Here is a 16,958-nt window from a genome sequence, read left to right as displayed (position 1 = left end):
TCAATCAAGTCAGCGATTCAAAATATAGCGACTTTTCAATACCCCAAGGCACGGTTTTGGGACCATTGTTATTTATTATATATGTCAATGATATATTCAATATTTCCAAATATGGAGACATTGTCTCTTACGCTGACGATACAGTCCTACTACTAAAAGCAAATACCTGGTCTGAATTAAATAACATGGCAAATACAGATATTAATGAACTAAAATTATGGTTTGATGAAAACCTGTTGACTTTAAATTCTAAAAAAACTTATTATTTACCATTTTTCATTAAAAAACAAGAAACATCTAAAGAAATAAACATAATTATCCACTCTGTGAAAAATACAGAAAACCACAAATGCAATATGTTATGTACAAACATAGAAAGCAAGACCGATATTAAGTACCTAGGCATAACAATAGACCAGCGTTTAAAATGGTCCCCACATATAAATATTCTGAACAACAAAATAAGGAAACTATCATATATATTTAGATGTTTAAGAGATATTTTAAATGAAAAATTACTTAGAACCACATACTTCGCTTTCTGTCAATCAATTATACAATACGGCATTATAGGCTGGGGCGGTACATATAAAAATCAAACACAAACAATTTACGTATCACAAAAACTAATAATAAAAACCATATTAAAAAAACCCTATTCATATTCATCCGAACTTTTATTCAAACAATTTAAGGTCAGAAAATTAAGTGCATTATACTTCTACCATGCAACATTACAAATTTATAAAAACAATATTCAAAATAAAATTGCACCCTTTAAAAATAACAGAAATCTTAGACAAACGTCCATACTTCCTACTCCTAAATGTAAAAAAACAATAGGACAGTTCAACCATGAATATCTCGGAGTTAATTTTTTTAACTCATTACCAGAAAAAATTAGAAACATGAATACAAATATAAACGAATTCAAAAGCCACCTTAAAAAGTATTCCGAACAGTTGAACTGAATCATATCAAATATAAACGAATATAACAACACCCCCATACACACAAGCCCTGCTTATTTATGGGGGTACATCAAATACATATATTATGTAATTAATAACTGTACCATATTCAATATTGTGTAATGTAAATCATGTGAAGACCCCAAGGCAAGAAGTTGTTAACTTACATTTTCGTAAAAAATGAGTTAGAATGCTCTCTAAACTAATTCGCATACGCTCTTTCCAATGAACACCATGCCAGAGCTTAAAAACGGCAAGAACATGCTTAAATCAATGTGATGAACATGTTAACTACGTGTTTTTGTGACATTATGTTGATAAAATCAGGGCAAGAACTTGTTAATTACCAAGTTAGCAAGTTCTTGCCGTAATTCTGTAATTAACAACTTCTTCCCATCTACATTGGTTTAGATTTCTATGGTTAACATGTTATTCACTCACTTTGACGTTTACCTTGGTGGTTTTAAAAAGTTTTGCAGTGCGTGTTTTTTATTTAAAAATCATCGAAAATGAGTTCCAGAGGTGAAAAAATGGTGAAGATGTGTCAAAAATTGATCAGGGAATCAGGTAAGCTGTAAAAAACATTATCGTTCATCTTAATTTATCCTTAAAGTAGTTTGAAAATGGTTGAATCATTTTTGTTTTGGTGTTTTTCTGTCTAAAAGTCAACATTTTTTTTATTTTAATGCTTATTAATTTGTTTCAGGAAGTGTTCAAGAGTCCACTAATTTAGTACAACCTGAGAAGCATTTAGAAATACCTCAAAATAATGTTATTTTAATGGATGGTAAATGCAAAACAAATGTTTTACTCTGTTTCTCTGAATATTCTTTTATGTTTTCTTATGTTTTGAATTCCTTCATTAATGCTTTACAATATTTCGTTTCAGAAAGTGTTCAAGACTCTTTGACTGGTGTTGAGTTTGGGATATTATTAGGAATACCTCAACATGATGTCATGTTAATGGAAGGTAAACTTAAAAATACTTTATTGTGACACTAAATTCTTTTGAACATTGAACTAAAAATGATTATTTTATTGTACTTTGTATTTTCAGAAGATAATCAGAGTAGTCTAGAGTATATCGCTACTACCACTGGTACAGGAGATATAATTTTGGAATACGTACAACAAGATGAGATACTCAATACTTTAAATCTAACTAGTGAGGATAAGGTTTTATAACTTGAATTGAATTTTATTTTACTGGTTTGCATGTAATGAAGATAAAATTATTATTTTCAGATGCAGCTCTTGCTGTGGAAAGCAGTGAAGGACAATATACTGAGGACGCTGAAAGCGAAATTGAAAACAATTTAAACGTTTCTAATATAGAAAACAGTCATTTAGAAGGTAATTTGTCTTGCTGTACCTAGGTATATAATTTTAGATTAACTTTAAAACAAAATCATTTTTGACTGTTCGCTAACTGATATGAATGTGTGTATTATTTTCAGGCACTAAAAAGAGTAGGAAGAGGCCCAAGCTAGGGCGAGCAAGAGAAATAGCGCGGGACGCTAGGATGAGAGGTGATTCTTATGTTAATTATAAAAAAAGCCTTAAACCTGCTAAAACACCAAAACTGGAAGAAAATCTTTGTGGTAGCAACTGCAGATTGAAATGTAATTCAAGATTTAATGCCGAAGTTAGGCAAAAACTCTTTCTAGAGTTTTATTCACTACATTCAGAAGCCCAATCAACTTTGTTATTGAGATCGATGAATATTAAAAATATAACCAGGATCACTTCGGCCAAACGATCCTGCAATATTACGTACTCTGTTTCAATACAAGGAATTAATGAACAAGTTTGCAAACCAGCCTTACAATCCATTTACCAAATAGGTAGAGGCAGATTAGATATTTTGAGGAGAAAAGTAGCTGCAGGAGTTTCATCACCAGCAGTAAGTCACAGAGGTCGCCACTGCACGAGGCCTAACAAAACACCAGATAACCAGCTTAAAGAAGTAAGAGAACACATCAATATGTTCCCTGCAGAAGCTTCGCATTATTCCAGGAACAAAAATCCCCATAAATTGTACCTCGCATCCGATTTGTCAATCCCAAAACTGTATGAGCTCTATAATATGTTTTGTGGAGAAAAAGAGTATGCCCCTGTTTCGTTGAATCGTTACACTAGGATCTTTACAGAGGATTTCAACTTGTCGTTTGGCGTGCCTAAGACAGACACTTGTGGGACTTGCGATAGCAAAAAATCTGACCAAATTCATGTAAATATGTATAAAGCTGCATTTGAAATGCAAAAACATGATAAGAAAAAGGCATCTGAATGTGATGAAATTTGTTTCATCACATTTGATTTGGAAAAGACGCTACCTCTCCCAAAGATATCCACAAACGTGGCTTTCTATTTAAGAAAACTGTGGCTCTATAATTTGGGAGTACATTGTGTGACAAAGGAGTTAAATAGGGCATATTTCCATGTTTGGAGTGAAAACGAAGGGGGCAGAGGGAGCGAGGAAATTGCCAGTTGTTTAATGGCCTTTGTCAACACCATGCAACTTCAGAGCAACAAGTCACACCTTATTGCTTGGAGTGACTCTTGTGCCGGTCAAAACAAAAATATATATTTGATTATGTTCTGGCAATATTTAATTTTAGCAAAAAAATTCAAAATAATTGACCATAAATTTCCTGAGGTTGGTCACTCATATATGGACTCTGATAGAGATTTCGCATTGGTAGAAAAAAAAATAATAGATGCCAGTCCATTCAATCAGTGGACCAATATGTAAATTTAATGATGTCGGCTAACACAAAAAATATACCCATCGTGACAATGATGGCTGATAAGTTTGTTAATATTAAAGAATTAGGGCAACAATTGAACTTTATACACAATACAAAAAACACTATCGGAAATAAGGTTAACTTTCAAAAAGGAATTCGCTGGATAAGAGTGGAGGAATTCGGGATTTATAAATATCGCGAATCACTCTCCGAAGAAGAGCCTTGGAAAGAAGTGGATCTTAAAAAAAAAAGGTGTGAAACATTATCTTCCCCGCCAATGCTGTCATCAAAAGTGAGAGATAACAAAGAAATCGATGCGGCCAAATGGAACGATATCCAAAAATTGTTACCATACCTGGATGAGGTTTTTCGTGGATTTTTTAAAAGTCTCAAAAAAAAATAAAAATTGACACATGCTCTGCTACCTTTTCTTTTCAATAATAATTATTATTTAGTTACTTTATATCAAAAAAAATGTTTAATTTGTTTGATTAAATAAAACAACAAGAATTTAACATGTTCTTGCCTTTCAATTCTGTATCTTCCTCACCTATCCCTGAAGATGGCATGAACATGTTAACTACATTTTTTTGTAGAAAACATGTTTATTTTAACTTTTAGACTGCAAAACTACTTAATATTACTAGATGCAATGTAAATTTGGTTTGTTTACTACACCATGAAGGATCAGTACATTGTATATGACATTCAAATAAAAAATTATAAAGCAAAACGCAAAAGTCTAAATATCTCAGAATGCCTTCAATGTAAGTTAACAACTTCTTGCCTTGGGGTCTTCATGTATCTTTTTTTTACTAATAAAAAAAAAAAAAAAAAAAAAATGTGAATTTGTAGTTGTGGCTTTGAAGCGCATATATATTTGAATTCGGGAGAGGAAAAATGTTTATCTCCACTGTGAGTAAGTAAGTGTCGTATTAGAATTGCTTACTGAGCAGCCATTCTGTTCCACGCCTCGCGCCCGCTTCGTACACCCCGTTATTACCTCACCGCGCCGCCCTGAGCCACCAACCTACTACGCCTGGCCTTAACCACTCGAACGATCGCGCGTCAAAAAACTTTTTTCTCCGATTGCTCGCGGTTTTTTGGCGACGATTTTGAATATTTTCCGTCAACATTAAAAAAATCAAACCTCCGAATTTTAATACGGAGACATAAAACTGATTGTAGTGCTATACAGCCAATGAATTCACCTATGTTTTAATAATTATTCCCAATTTTTAGAATTGATAGATAAATTATTAAAAAATCTTAAACTTTATAAATGCGCGAAATTTGCGTTTTTGTGATTTGAAATTGCCGCCAGTGGCAGTTTTAAAAATCTTTATAGAATATTTTCTACGTTTTTATGTTCTCTATGGCCTGTTTGATAATCACAGATGCAAGAATGTAATAGAAAAATATTTTTTTGCATGTTAAGATCTCTTCAAAAGTTTGGTCAGAAAATAATTTTGTAAAATTTGAGTGCGTGACGCGTCAAAATTGAAATCACTGTATTATGCTATATAATAAATTTACCACAAAAACTGGTATAACGTTAGGAAGATACATTAACTGTCTACAAGTATTAATAAGCATAGTCGCCGTGTTGGCTTTATTTTATTCATTTGATGAATTATACAGAGAGCCTATTTCACGATGTCAAAATCATGGTGCTACATTTTAAATAATTGTAAATTAGAACTGGAGATTTGTAACCATGTTTTTATATAACGTGCAAAACGAGGAAATAAGGCTTAAAATGAGATATACATCATAGATATAAACATTGCCAATATTTCAGGGGGATACTTTGAAAGTTGATGAAATTCACCAATATTTGACGAAAAATCACTTCTGACAGCTACCTTAAGGTCAATCTACATAGGGTAAATCGGAATATGTAAAATGATGATAAATTTGTATATATATATCAAACCTTTGTATGACCGTAGAATGGCAAATAAAATCATAGTGATAATTTTATATCTAAACGCAAAGGTATCGAAAAAAAATGGGTGAGGGGAAAATAATGGATGGAACCAAAAAATGATTTATTTATTAAGCCCTAATATCCTTTTAAATCAATATTACAGTTGTATGGTTACAATGAAAGAGCAGTATATTGATTTATACATTGTTTACACACTTTGTCATAATAAAAATGTATTCAGTTTATTGGTTTATTCATAATTTAAGAAAATCAATACATAATAATATCATTGTGCCTCGCTATAGAGTGAGATTCTGAGTATCGCTCTGGTGAGGGACCACCATTCAGAATTGAACATTGCTTGAATTGGCTTAGTTATGTTTAGTGACTAGATCTGGAAAAGCCTCTTTACAGAAAAATTGACAAAATATAATTAAGACATAAAAATAAAACGAGTTATTTAATGTGTACAATAAACAGGGAAAAATGAGAATACCTGTGCATTTGTTAACATGCATATTTCAATGATCAGAATTGAAATATACATATTAAATATCCACCGAACCTTATCATATAGAACCTTTGAGGACAACATAACATGAGACGTGAGTATGCGGAAAGAAATGATTAAGTCCAGCCATCCAGGCCATCATAATTGATGTTCAAACAAATTTAATTAAATTTATAAATTTGAATTTCATAACTAAAAAACCAAAAAAGAAAAAAATGAAATAAAAAAAACCCTCAGCAAATCTATATTGTAGTGTGATATGGCTTCGTGCAATCATAGCATAATGCCACATCACACACATCACACTTTGTAAGGGTCCTTTTGAAAATGTTATTTATGTTGCACCACGCACATTTCACCTTTTTCCCGCTACGGACCACGAAGTGGTTGCCTTTCAGGATAGGTCGCAGAGTCTTTCCTTCAGCTATTAGGCCAATGGTCCGCACAGTCGTGTCAATTTGACTACGACAGAACAGCAGAAGGAGTTCATCCACAACCTCACTCCTGAAGTTTCGGTACAAAATGCGTTTATTTTCCTTGCGGAGCTTTGAGCCGTACAATGTATACGCATTCTGCACCGAAACGCTTAGTAGTCTCCTGAAAAGCTTCTTGTACCAGACCAGGTTTCGCTGTCGTTCAATGGGGAAGCCTGACAAAAGCTGATCTTTTGGTACGCGCATGACGCTTAAATTGTTTTTTCGCAATCCATTGATCTGCATACCTGTTGGTCTCTCTCGCGATCAGTTCAACGAAATCTGCATCAAAGATTTTAAGAAAGGCATCCACAGGTTTGCCCATTTCGTCGGTATTGAAAGTTGGTCCTGGCGTGCCTGTGAAAGTCTCCCTTATCCCAGTAAAACGTAAGATATCATTAGACCAATCGAAAGAGTAACCTTCAGGCGGCAAAATCAAACGCATTGCCTCACTATCTACCTGGTCTTGTCTACTAAAGTCTATGGCCATAGCGGAGTTAGGTGAAACGTTGATAATATTATGATAAGGTATTGGTGGCATGCAGAAGGTATCCTCATCGCTCTCTTCGTGGTCGACGTCGCTCGCTTCGTCATCCTCGTCGCTCGATCTGTCCATATCCATTTCTGAAACAACAGAAAACCCAAATTAATTTAATGTGTCTATATTACGATAACCCACTGCCTCTGGTACGGCTTATGACTCGCAATACGATGGTCGCGGGATCAAATCAAATAAATTATATTTGAATAATTAGTGTTATTTTCACACAAAATTCATTTAAAATAATATATATTATATTTGCGGCACGTTCCAGAGTGGAAGATACCCATAGTATCGCCCTGGTGTAAGACCCCATTCAGAATTGAAACGTTGCTTGAAATGGCTTTTGACGGCCGGCATAGTCCAGTGGTAACGCATTGGACTGCCATTCCGAAGGTCGCCGGTTCGAACCCGGCGTGCGCAAATAAATTTTATTTGATTGATTTGTGTTATTTCACAATTAATTAATTAAAATAATAATTAAAATAATATATAGTATATTTGCGGCACGTTCCAGAGTGGAAGATACTACCAGTATCGCCCTGGTGTAAGACCACCATTCAGAATTGAAACGTTGCTCCAAATGGCTTTAGCCGTGTTTAGTGACTAGATCTGAATAGCCAGGTACTTCCCCATCTTCCTCTTTCCCTTCCCCACTTACCTTCAGCCTCACAACATCCCCCAATTGGGGATGCCATAGTCTCACTGGCTCCAGCTGAGGCTCTTGTGAGGTATTCATATAAAAAAAAATATAAAAAGTTAATCAAATACTTGAGGCGGGCAATGTCAGGAGTCAGAATAGCACAGTCAGGTAGGTATGGAATGAAGAAAAGAGTGTGTGTGCCAAGATCGAGTTGCATGGTGGTTCATCCTCTCTGCCTACCGAAATGGCGTGAAGGTAAGTTAGTTAGTTTTATAACTCACGGTTTCCAAGTACAGACTCTTCTAGTACAGCTGCCTCGTCCACGTTACTTTTTCTGCCCATGTCTGACTCTGAAATAAAAGAAAACACAAATTTACAGTAGAATTTGGATATAATGACTTTGCATTTAACGGTCTACTGTTTTAAGTGACGATAATGTAAACTCTAGTAAGGTTTCATAGCTTTTAGTAGGAAAACGTATCCGTTTAAAGTGACCAACTACGTAAAGCGACCTATTTTAATGATAATTTGTCCGGTTACAAAACCCACCTACCAATACAGCCTCGCAACACAATGAGTCCCGTGAAGCGAAAGTGTTTTTTCAATTTAAGAAAAAAATGCTGTATTACACCGTTTAGAAGCCGGTGAATCAAATGTAATCCTCGCAAAGAAGTTCGGCATGTCTTATTTCTCACTCTGCAATACCCGTTACAGAAAAAAGATGTGTAATGATGCATCCACGACATAACAACAATACATTTTGTATGTTTGTTATGTGGAATTTTTAAGTACTATGCTTATTTCCTGCCAATATACCAACAGTGAAACTGTGCTAGGGATATCAATATAAAATATAGATAATTAATTTTATATTGAGCCCCTGGTATGACATTTCAAAAAATAAACTCACCGTTCCCAAACGCCGACAATTCTTCGTAGAATGGTACGTCCACCCACAGCTCGCTGTGATAGCCGGCTTCCGGAGAGAAGAGTTCCCCACTCCGCGATGTCCCAGGTAACGGCTCGGGAGATGCTGCACGGATAGGCATAATTGGTGCATTGGGAGCCGTTGATTGGGTCTGTGCGGGAGTGGACATCCACGGTGGTGGTACGGGTCGTGGCAACGGTGAAGGCGTCCCTTGTGAAAAGGGACACGTTGTTCTCTCCGGAGATGGAATTCTGAAAACATTTACATAAATCATAGAAAATTGTTCTCATTCACGTGTGAAACAGTAAGTACAGTATGTAAATAAACAATAAAATAAGAACTCTGTAAAATATGCACTGAATGTGCCAAATGCACAGAGCGCTGAACTTACCAACTCTCACTGTAAGAGTGGAACGCTGTCAGGAAAAAACAATAATATTGTACCAAGCATCTAAATACGATTACTTACTTTTGTTTAGTTTTTCTTGGAGGTGCGGTAGGGAGCAAAATGCGCGCCGCCTGCTTCTTGAATTTTCGGCTTTCCAGCTCTAGCCGGATGGAAGCAGGCAGGGCCCTAACAGCCTTTAGGGCCTTGACGCGATCCTCTCGCACCAGTAGCAAAGCAGGGTCGCTGTTTAAATAAATACAAATTTATGATGAGTTCAACGGCCACAGCAAAGTACTTTCATAAAAAAACATTAAAAAATACTAACACTCCAGACGAGGCTGCAATTGCAGCTCTGCGTTGACGTCCACGTGCAGGTAGTCCGGCACCTCGTACCCCACGTCTCCCTTTTCCTCTGCCTCCTCTTGCAGTCAGCACCGCTCTATAAATTTTAAATTGAAAACACTTAATGTAAGTACTTAAATGTTTAAATTTTGTTAAATATTGCACTAATATAAAATTTGAAAATAATTATTGGGTTGTGGAGTGATCCCTTTCCCACAAATTTGGTAAAAGTAAACAAATTAATTAATTATACAACTAAATTACTAAATTTTTATTGTGTGACGAAGGCTTTACACCATTTTACATGTGAAAAAGAGTCAACTTTTTGACATATGACTTAAAATAATTGGTTAGCAAATATCTGTATTAATAATGAACCAATTCAAATAAAACTTATATATATCTCTTTGTTTTGAATCACTGTGATGGAATATCTATATTTCAAATGCGCGAGTGCAGTATTTAAGACATTATTGTAAATCAAAAACAGATGACGTCTTCAGTTGACGTAATCTTACACAAAAACTTCAACCAAAACAATATAATACAAACAAACGAATTAAAAACGCATTTCAAAGATAGATAAGTCAATCATGATTACACAGATATATAATTATGCGTTAAAAACCCAATAAATTAATTACTTACGGCATTTTAGGAAGAGTCCAAAATTTCGTGAATGTTGAAAATTTATAATTTTGTTTTTGACAGGACGCCATAAAAAAACCGCGAAAACTCGTTAAATAACACTTCAAAGACAACGGATAAGTTCATAGACAAAGAGAATATATTATCAGCTATTCGATAAAACAAGTAGCTGGCCATGGAAACGTTTTAAATAATTACAATAAATATTTTACGAATGGTAGAAAAATCGGTCCATTTTTGGACCGATATCAATCGCAGAAAAATAAAAGTGGTCGATTTTTCGACCGAAATCGTTCCAGTGGTTAAAAGAAAGGTTTCAACTAATCCTCAGGTTCACGGCATGACAGCGGCGCCTTGGCCATGTGACATCTTCCCTGGCTACCACATACTTCACACTAGAGCACCAAAAACGCTCAACGTCTTCACCAGTGATGAACACTACCATGATGACACTGTCAGCAAGTCCGGTCTCCACCGACGCGGTATTGAGACACCGACTTCATCGTCGTAATCATGGACCACGCATTCACATCGCACCGTGATGTGACATGCATGCATCCCATAGTGATGTTCATCAACTACTGACGACATCGTTGTTCGTCGTCAGCAACAACTGTGACTTCTCTTGCTACTCTATTTTGATTGTGAAATTCGACTACCTCAATAAAGCGTTACCACACACATCTTTCTTTCATTCGACTCTTTGCCATTATGAAACACATATTTAAGTCGAGTTCAGTTTTCATTTAAAAATGGGTAATAGTCTTTTTCTTTTATTATTTGAATTATTGAGTTTTGAATATAAATCTCTGAATAAAGAAACGATCTGGTCGGTAGTTTTGGTTTTTTGAAAATGATTTTAATTGTCATTCTCCGTACGACTCTTATGGGGAGAAGCACTTTTATAGTGAAGGACGCAGTAAAACGATTTGAAATTCAGTAATCGTTACGAGTGATGTCGGCCGTTTTGGTCAATGATTAATTTAAACGTTATCAGCGTTTTAAATTTGTTGAATTTGGCAACAACATTTAATCTGGAGCCCCGAAATTTTAATGAAACTCTTAGCTCTATGCATAAACAGTTTTTGATATCTTAACAAAAGGGATTACAATTTTTAAGGCAAAAGTGTCAGACGGGAATGTTTTAATGGTATTTTTATGAAATAGGCTTCGAGGAATTAGCGTTATCGATCCCTTCAGCGCACAAAAACACGCCAAACATGCGCTCAACATTTGTACATGACATTTGTTTTTGCTTAACTGTGGAACGATTTGCCGGCCACTGTAATTCCTCCCTCCTACAACACGGGTCTCTTCCAGACCTGCATGCATTCCTCTCAAAAATACCTTCCACCCAGCACACACAATGATAGCACAGGCCCTGAGGGAAAAATCTTCAGAACAAATAACAATCGTATTAGGTACCTAAAATTAACCCACTAGCCGAAATAAAATAGCAACACTAAGATTTAATAATAAGCTTACAACTTATTTTCTATTTCGTAGTTTCTATGGAAAATGCCCATTGTCATTTTTTTGTTGGTTATGTTCAATGTTAATGTCCGTTTCGTCAATTTGTAAACCTTTTCCTAAAACAATCACTCATTCTGTCAAGAAATCCTTCAAACACGTAAAGTAAAAGTAAAACAGAACCACCAAAGTCTTAAGTACAAGCATGGATTTCACCGCTATTAAGGTGGAACCTGGCACAAGTACGGAAGAGAGTGTTTCTGTGATATGCACGGAAGTCGCTATAGATTATCCTTTTATCAAAACAGAACCTCCGGAATCCACTTCCGTAAACAATTCAGGTATTTCGTTGTCTTTTTGGTACATAACTGGGTAAAATAGTCGAATTCCGCTGCATGCAAAGGCCACTTTAAAAAAAATAACACTTGATTTTAAATTAAATATGTAATGGAGACGAGTATTTATGTTGAACTTGCACAAAATAGGTTTTTAGGGTTTAGTTTGGGTTTTTTTAGTAATTTATGCTTAGTTCTCAACCTTCAAACTTAACTTTGATTGAGAAAAAATTGAACTTTAATGCATGTTTTACAATCTCCCCCAACACATAAATAGTTATTTCTTATAGTAATTTAGTTGAAACCAAGTGCTATTTTTATGTTTTTATTATACGTGCAGCTGAATTCGGCAAGTTTATCCGTAACTGTTATATAGACACAACATATGATCGAAAATAAAACTGCAGGTGTTTGCTTGGACATGCTCATATATCGAACCAACATGCGCTGTTATGTCATGTATATTTATTTTTATGAGATAACTGACACCTCACAACAGCGACTCTTCCTGTGCCATGTGCGCACAAGGGAACTGTTTAATCCCTATGTTGGGCAACGTTGTGATAGGGGTTTGGGAAGAGTATGTCGGCAGGAACTTCTGTAATTCTTTAGAGGTCTTCATTAAATGATGCTAGAAAAGTATGCCGGTAAATCATTCACAAAAACAAGTCGGCGAAACGACCCGTTCTACCAAAGTCGATATTAACTACTTAAAGAGAAGAGAACTAGTAAGAGTAGTACAAAAAAACTTATGTGTTATTTTTTATGTTATTTGGCGACAGCAAAAATAATAGAAAATAATATACTTGTATTGTTTTTCTTTGGACGACAGTATCATCGCGTTTATTGGTTTCATCTTATTAGTTAGTGTTTTCACTTACAGGCAAAACAAGTTCAACGGAGACTTCAAATCTAGAGGGAGTCACCACTAGAGCAATTGAAATATTTGGTACTAAAATAGAAATTGAGGTCCCAGTTATTAGAAATGAATGCTTTGAGCCCTATGAAAGGTTTCATCAAATGGCGGGTAAGTAAAATTATCTTGATATATATTAAACTCGCATAGCCAGAACTTTTCAAATCAAGGTACAGGCCCAAATAAAAGGATAATACGTTGAAATTGTCCCGTATAAATTGAACTTTAACGCACTGGAACTATATTCTTAGCCAGGCCTAAGAGTATTAGCAACTTTAGTTGCGGGCAATAATTGCGTTGCTGTCTTCTAATTGAGCGCGCACATGGTGAGCATTTATCACTTGTCGCCCTTCATTCAGGGAATTAAGACTTACAATTTTAAAAATGTTAATTATCTTATCTTATCATCTGGACAATCTTTATCATTATTCAGTCATACATTTTGATTCTCCCAATCAATTTATAATTACGCATGGAATTTGATGATTTTAAAATTATTTAAATTATTTTTTTTTAAATAATAGACTAGTGTGAACCACTGTTTATTAAAGGTTATCAAGATGTTTCAAAACCACAGGTTTGTAAAAATTCAAATTTATTATACTTTTGACCCAATTAGACCCCTCCCAGGTTGATACCACCACCACACGCGTTGTACCGGCCCTTCACAATTACTTGTTTTATGTCCTGATTTATAACACAATAACATTTTGATCATTTTTCTTAAACAATGATTTAAACACAATTTATTATTTTATTTTAGTTAAAATAATGCCACACAGTGAATTTTCAATTATTAAAGAAGTGTTTTTATATGTTAACTTTTAAATCTATCTGACATGTCACGAAAGAAAACCGTTCTAGAATTCTGGATGTAATTTTTTTTGCGGTGCTATCAGCAGAGCGCACAAGAAGTTCTCATAACCAATGGATGTATTTTTGTTTTATTTTTCAAGGTAGTATTTATGTGGAAACTGTTCCCATCAAGACAGAACCAGGACCTCGAGAAAAGGGTGGAGACAGAAATCCTTATACGGGAATTGACATAAAATTTCCAGATGTTAAAAAGGAATCCTTAGAGCGCTCTGCAAGAATTACCCAGACAGCAGGTAAAACTTTTCTTTTTGTTTAAAAATAACGATTTTTGCTTTTTATAATTTGTGAGTTTATATTAATGTACTGTACTTATACTGATTAAGCGTTATCCGTAATCTTTTGCAGATTCATTGACAAGCCTGAAGACACATCCGGGGGAAAAGCGACATTGCTGTCCCCATTGTAACTACTCCTGTTCTTATAAGTCAACGTTAGAACAACACTTGCGCACCCATACTAGGGAAAAACCTTTTTCTTGTACTGATTGTAACTATTCATGTTCTACAATGGGACATCTAAAAAGTCACATGTTTACTCATAGTGGAGAAAAACCTTTTACATGTTCCGATTGCAAATTTTCATGTTCTACAAAGGGGCATCTAAAAATTCATATGTTTGCCCATAGTGGAAAAAAACCTTATTCATGTCCCGAATGCAACTATTCGTTTACTCAAAAGGGACATTTAAAAAGTCACATATTTACACACAGTGGAGAAAAACCTTTTTCGTGTTCCGTCTGCAACTTTTCATGTTCTACAAATGGACATCTTAAAATTCACATGTTTTCCCACAGTGGAAAAAAACCGTTTTCATGTCCCGACTGCAATTATTCGTGTTCTCAAAAGAGTAAGTTGAAGGTACACAAGCTGACGCACGGTGGAGATAAACCTTTTTCATGTTCCAGCTGCAACTATTCGTGTTCTACAAGGGGACATCTAAGAACTCACATGCTGACTCACGGTGGAGTAAAACCCTTTTCATGTCCTGGCTGTGATTTTTCATGTTCCACAAAAGGACATCTAAAAATTCACATGTTTACCCACAGTGGAGAAAAACCTTTTTCATGTCCCGAATGCAATTATTCATGTTCGCAAAAGTCATCTTTAAAGCGTCACACACTGACTCACAGTGGACTAAAACCCTTTTCATGTTCCGTATGTAGCTATTCATCTTCAGTAAAGTTTGCCTTGCTAAGACACATGCAGACTCATTCACAAAATAGCTCGTAAATAGTTGATTCTCGGTCTGATGATTAAAATCATTGGTAAAAATGACAGAAACTTTTGATTCCATAAAATTGATTCTGAATCGCATCGTAAAACTTGTTTTTCCTTTTGAAAGTTAAGTACCAAATTATTTACAAAAAATAATATTTAGTTTCAACGTGAATGTAGAAAAGTTCGATCTATTGTAATAACTTTTGAAAGTTATGTTTCTGAGAAGAATATAATATAAGTAAATCTAAATGAAACAGAAAAAGACACAGAAAACGGTAACGGTCGCAAATGAGGTTCGAACTCAGTACCCCTGTTTTACTGGAAACAAGATGGTACATCTACCACTGAGTTACTGAGACCTGATAGAGTTTAATGAGTTTTCATAGGTTCTATTGATATCATATACAGTTTGCGCAAAAAGTAATGTCATAATGTGAATGAGCCATAGTTTTTGCAAATTACTTCATTGTGCTTTGACATTAATTTTGTAGACATATAGAGAATTAGGTGACAATAAGCAATGGATCGATTCACACCCAAAGATCGCGGAATAATTGTTACTGCTTATTCGACCAATCTCCGGTCCGTTTTAACGCACCGTGAACTTCGTCGTCGTTTTCCTCGTAGTCCTGTGTCATAATGTGAATTGGCTGACATTTTGTAAGAAAGTAAAAAATGGGGATTTTACAACATAAATGGCAAAGCACAATGATATTTGCACCATTTTCAAAAATTATGGCACATTCACATTATGACATTACTTTTGCCCCACCTTGTATTTTCAATTTTGAATCATCAATATTTTCCTCAATCGTTTCCAGTTTTTTTGCTGCTTATTGGATATTTGCAAAGTTATACCCAAATGTATTGTAGTGACCTATCTGCAAGTGTTAAATTAATATTCAGATTCCCAGCTGCGACCAGTTATATTTTTTTGTATTAATTTTATATTCTTTCAAAAAAATAATCAACGAGCGCTTCTTTCTGTACAGTGTAAAGGCAGGGAATCTATGTCGCCACCCGGTTGGGCAACGTCATGAGGCTGGTTAAGGTAGGGGTTCTAGGAATGGATTTATTAATTCGGGTCTTGAGGAAGCCCGGATTATATGAAGTTGGAAAAACATGTTCCGGTAGATTGTTCCACACACGAACCGACGTACACAAAAACGAATCGAAGAAACGTCCCGTTCACATGAAGCTAACATCAGTGAACGGGTGTTCCGCTAGTGTCCGTTGGGTTGAAAGCACGTCCACTGGTGCACCGAGGATCAATGTTGAGAGCTTCTTAGAGTAGTCTCCATTAAAATACCTGTAGAACAGACTCAGAATGCTCACATTGCGCCTGTGCATTAGAAATAGGTTTTTTATGTTATCTTTATATTTATCATATTACACTGTAAATTAATATTTTTTCAATTAAACAATATATATTTTTTTTATTGGTATATATATTTGTATTTTTTTATTTTTTCATTGGTATATTGTTATTTTATCTGTATAAACATTGTAATTAAATAAATGTGGTTAGCTGGAAGAAATGGGGTCTACCCATAAGCTATACCTTTTGTAATTTTAATTTTACAATAAATTTTTTTTTTTTTTTTTTAAAACAAATTCAATTTATTCAATAAACAAATTTACAATGTGTGATATAAATATATATATTTCACTAGTAATAAGATAAGATATTATGATATGATTAATATTTATTATTTTTCAATGTTCTCCCATAAAAAGCAATTGCTTGTGTGTATGGGATGAGGTATTATTTGTTTAGTTTCTTAGATTTTTATTTAATTTTTTAATTTTTTGTTTTTGTTTTTCTTTTATTTATTTATTTTATTTTATTTTTTTTTTTAATTTAGTTTAGGTTTTCAGTATATTTTTTTAATTGTGTTTTGAATTCTTTGAAACTATCATTTAGTGATCTTATATTTTCTGGCAATTTATTGAAGAAATTTGTTCCTAAGTATTTGTAGTTTTGCTGACCCAAAGTTTTTTTACAAATCGGAATTGGTA

The 16,958-nt window shown here is 34.6% G+C and overlaps 2 protein-coding genes across 2 annotated transcripts; one reads left to right on the top strand and one right to left on the bottom strand.

The window, feature by feature from the left end:
- The first annotated feature begins 1,123 nt into the window (after positions 1-1,123).
- Positions 1,124-4,525, top strand: LOC149415078 (uncharacterized). The gene is made up of 5 exons (XM_089643072.1): positions 1,124-1,538; positions 1,678-1,758; positions 1,861-1,941; positions 2,029-2,136; positions 2,217-4,525. Exons 1-5 carry the CDS (start codon positions 1,481-1,483, stop codon positions 2,345-2,347), a joined length of 459 nt encoding a protein of 152 aa, XP_089499198.1. The 5' UTR covers positions 1,124-1,480; the 3' UTR covers positions 2,348-4,525.
- Positions 4,526-5,841: 1,316 nt separating this feature from the next.
- On the bottom strand, positions 5,842-9,917 carry LOC149415077 (uncharacterized). The gene is made up of 5 exons (XM_089643240.1): positions 9,461-9,917; positions 9,217-9,378; positions 8,730-8,998; positions 8,101-8,169; positions 5,842-7,259 (listed from the first exon to the last, which is right to left on the bottom strand). Exons 3-5 carry the CDS (start codon positions 8,914-8,916, stop codon positions 6,799-6,801), a joined length of 717 nt encoding a protein of 238 aa, XP_089499366.1. The 5' UTR covers positions 8,917-8,998; positions 9,217-9,378; positions 9,461-9,917; the 3' UTR covers positions 5,842-6,798.
- Positions 9,918-16,958: the final 7,041 nt, after the last annotated feature.

Source organism: Hesperophylax consimilis, chromosome 19 (assembly GCF_061612785.1).
Source record: "Hesperophylax consimilis isolate HC1 chromosome 19, BYU_Hcon_1.0, whole genome shotgun sequence".
Taxonomy (NCBI): Eukaryota; Metazoa; Arthropoda; class Insecta; order Trichoptera; family Limnephilidae; genus Hesperophylax; species Hesperophylax consimilis.
The sequence above is the reverse complement of the archived record's forward strand: the minus strand, read 5'-3'. Positions and strand labels throughout refer to the sequence as shown.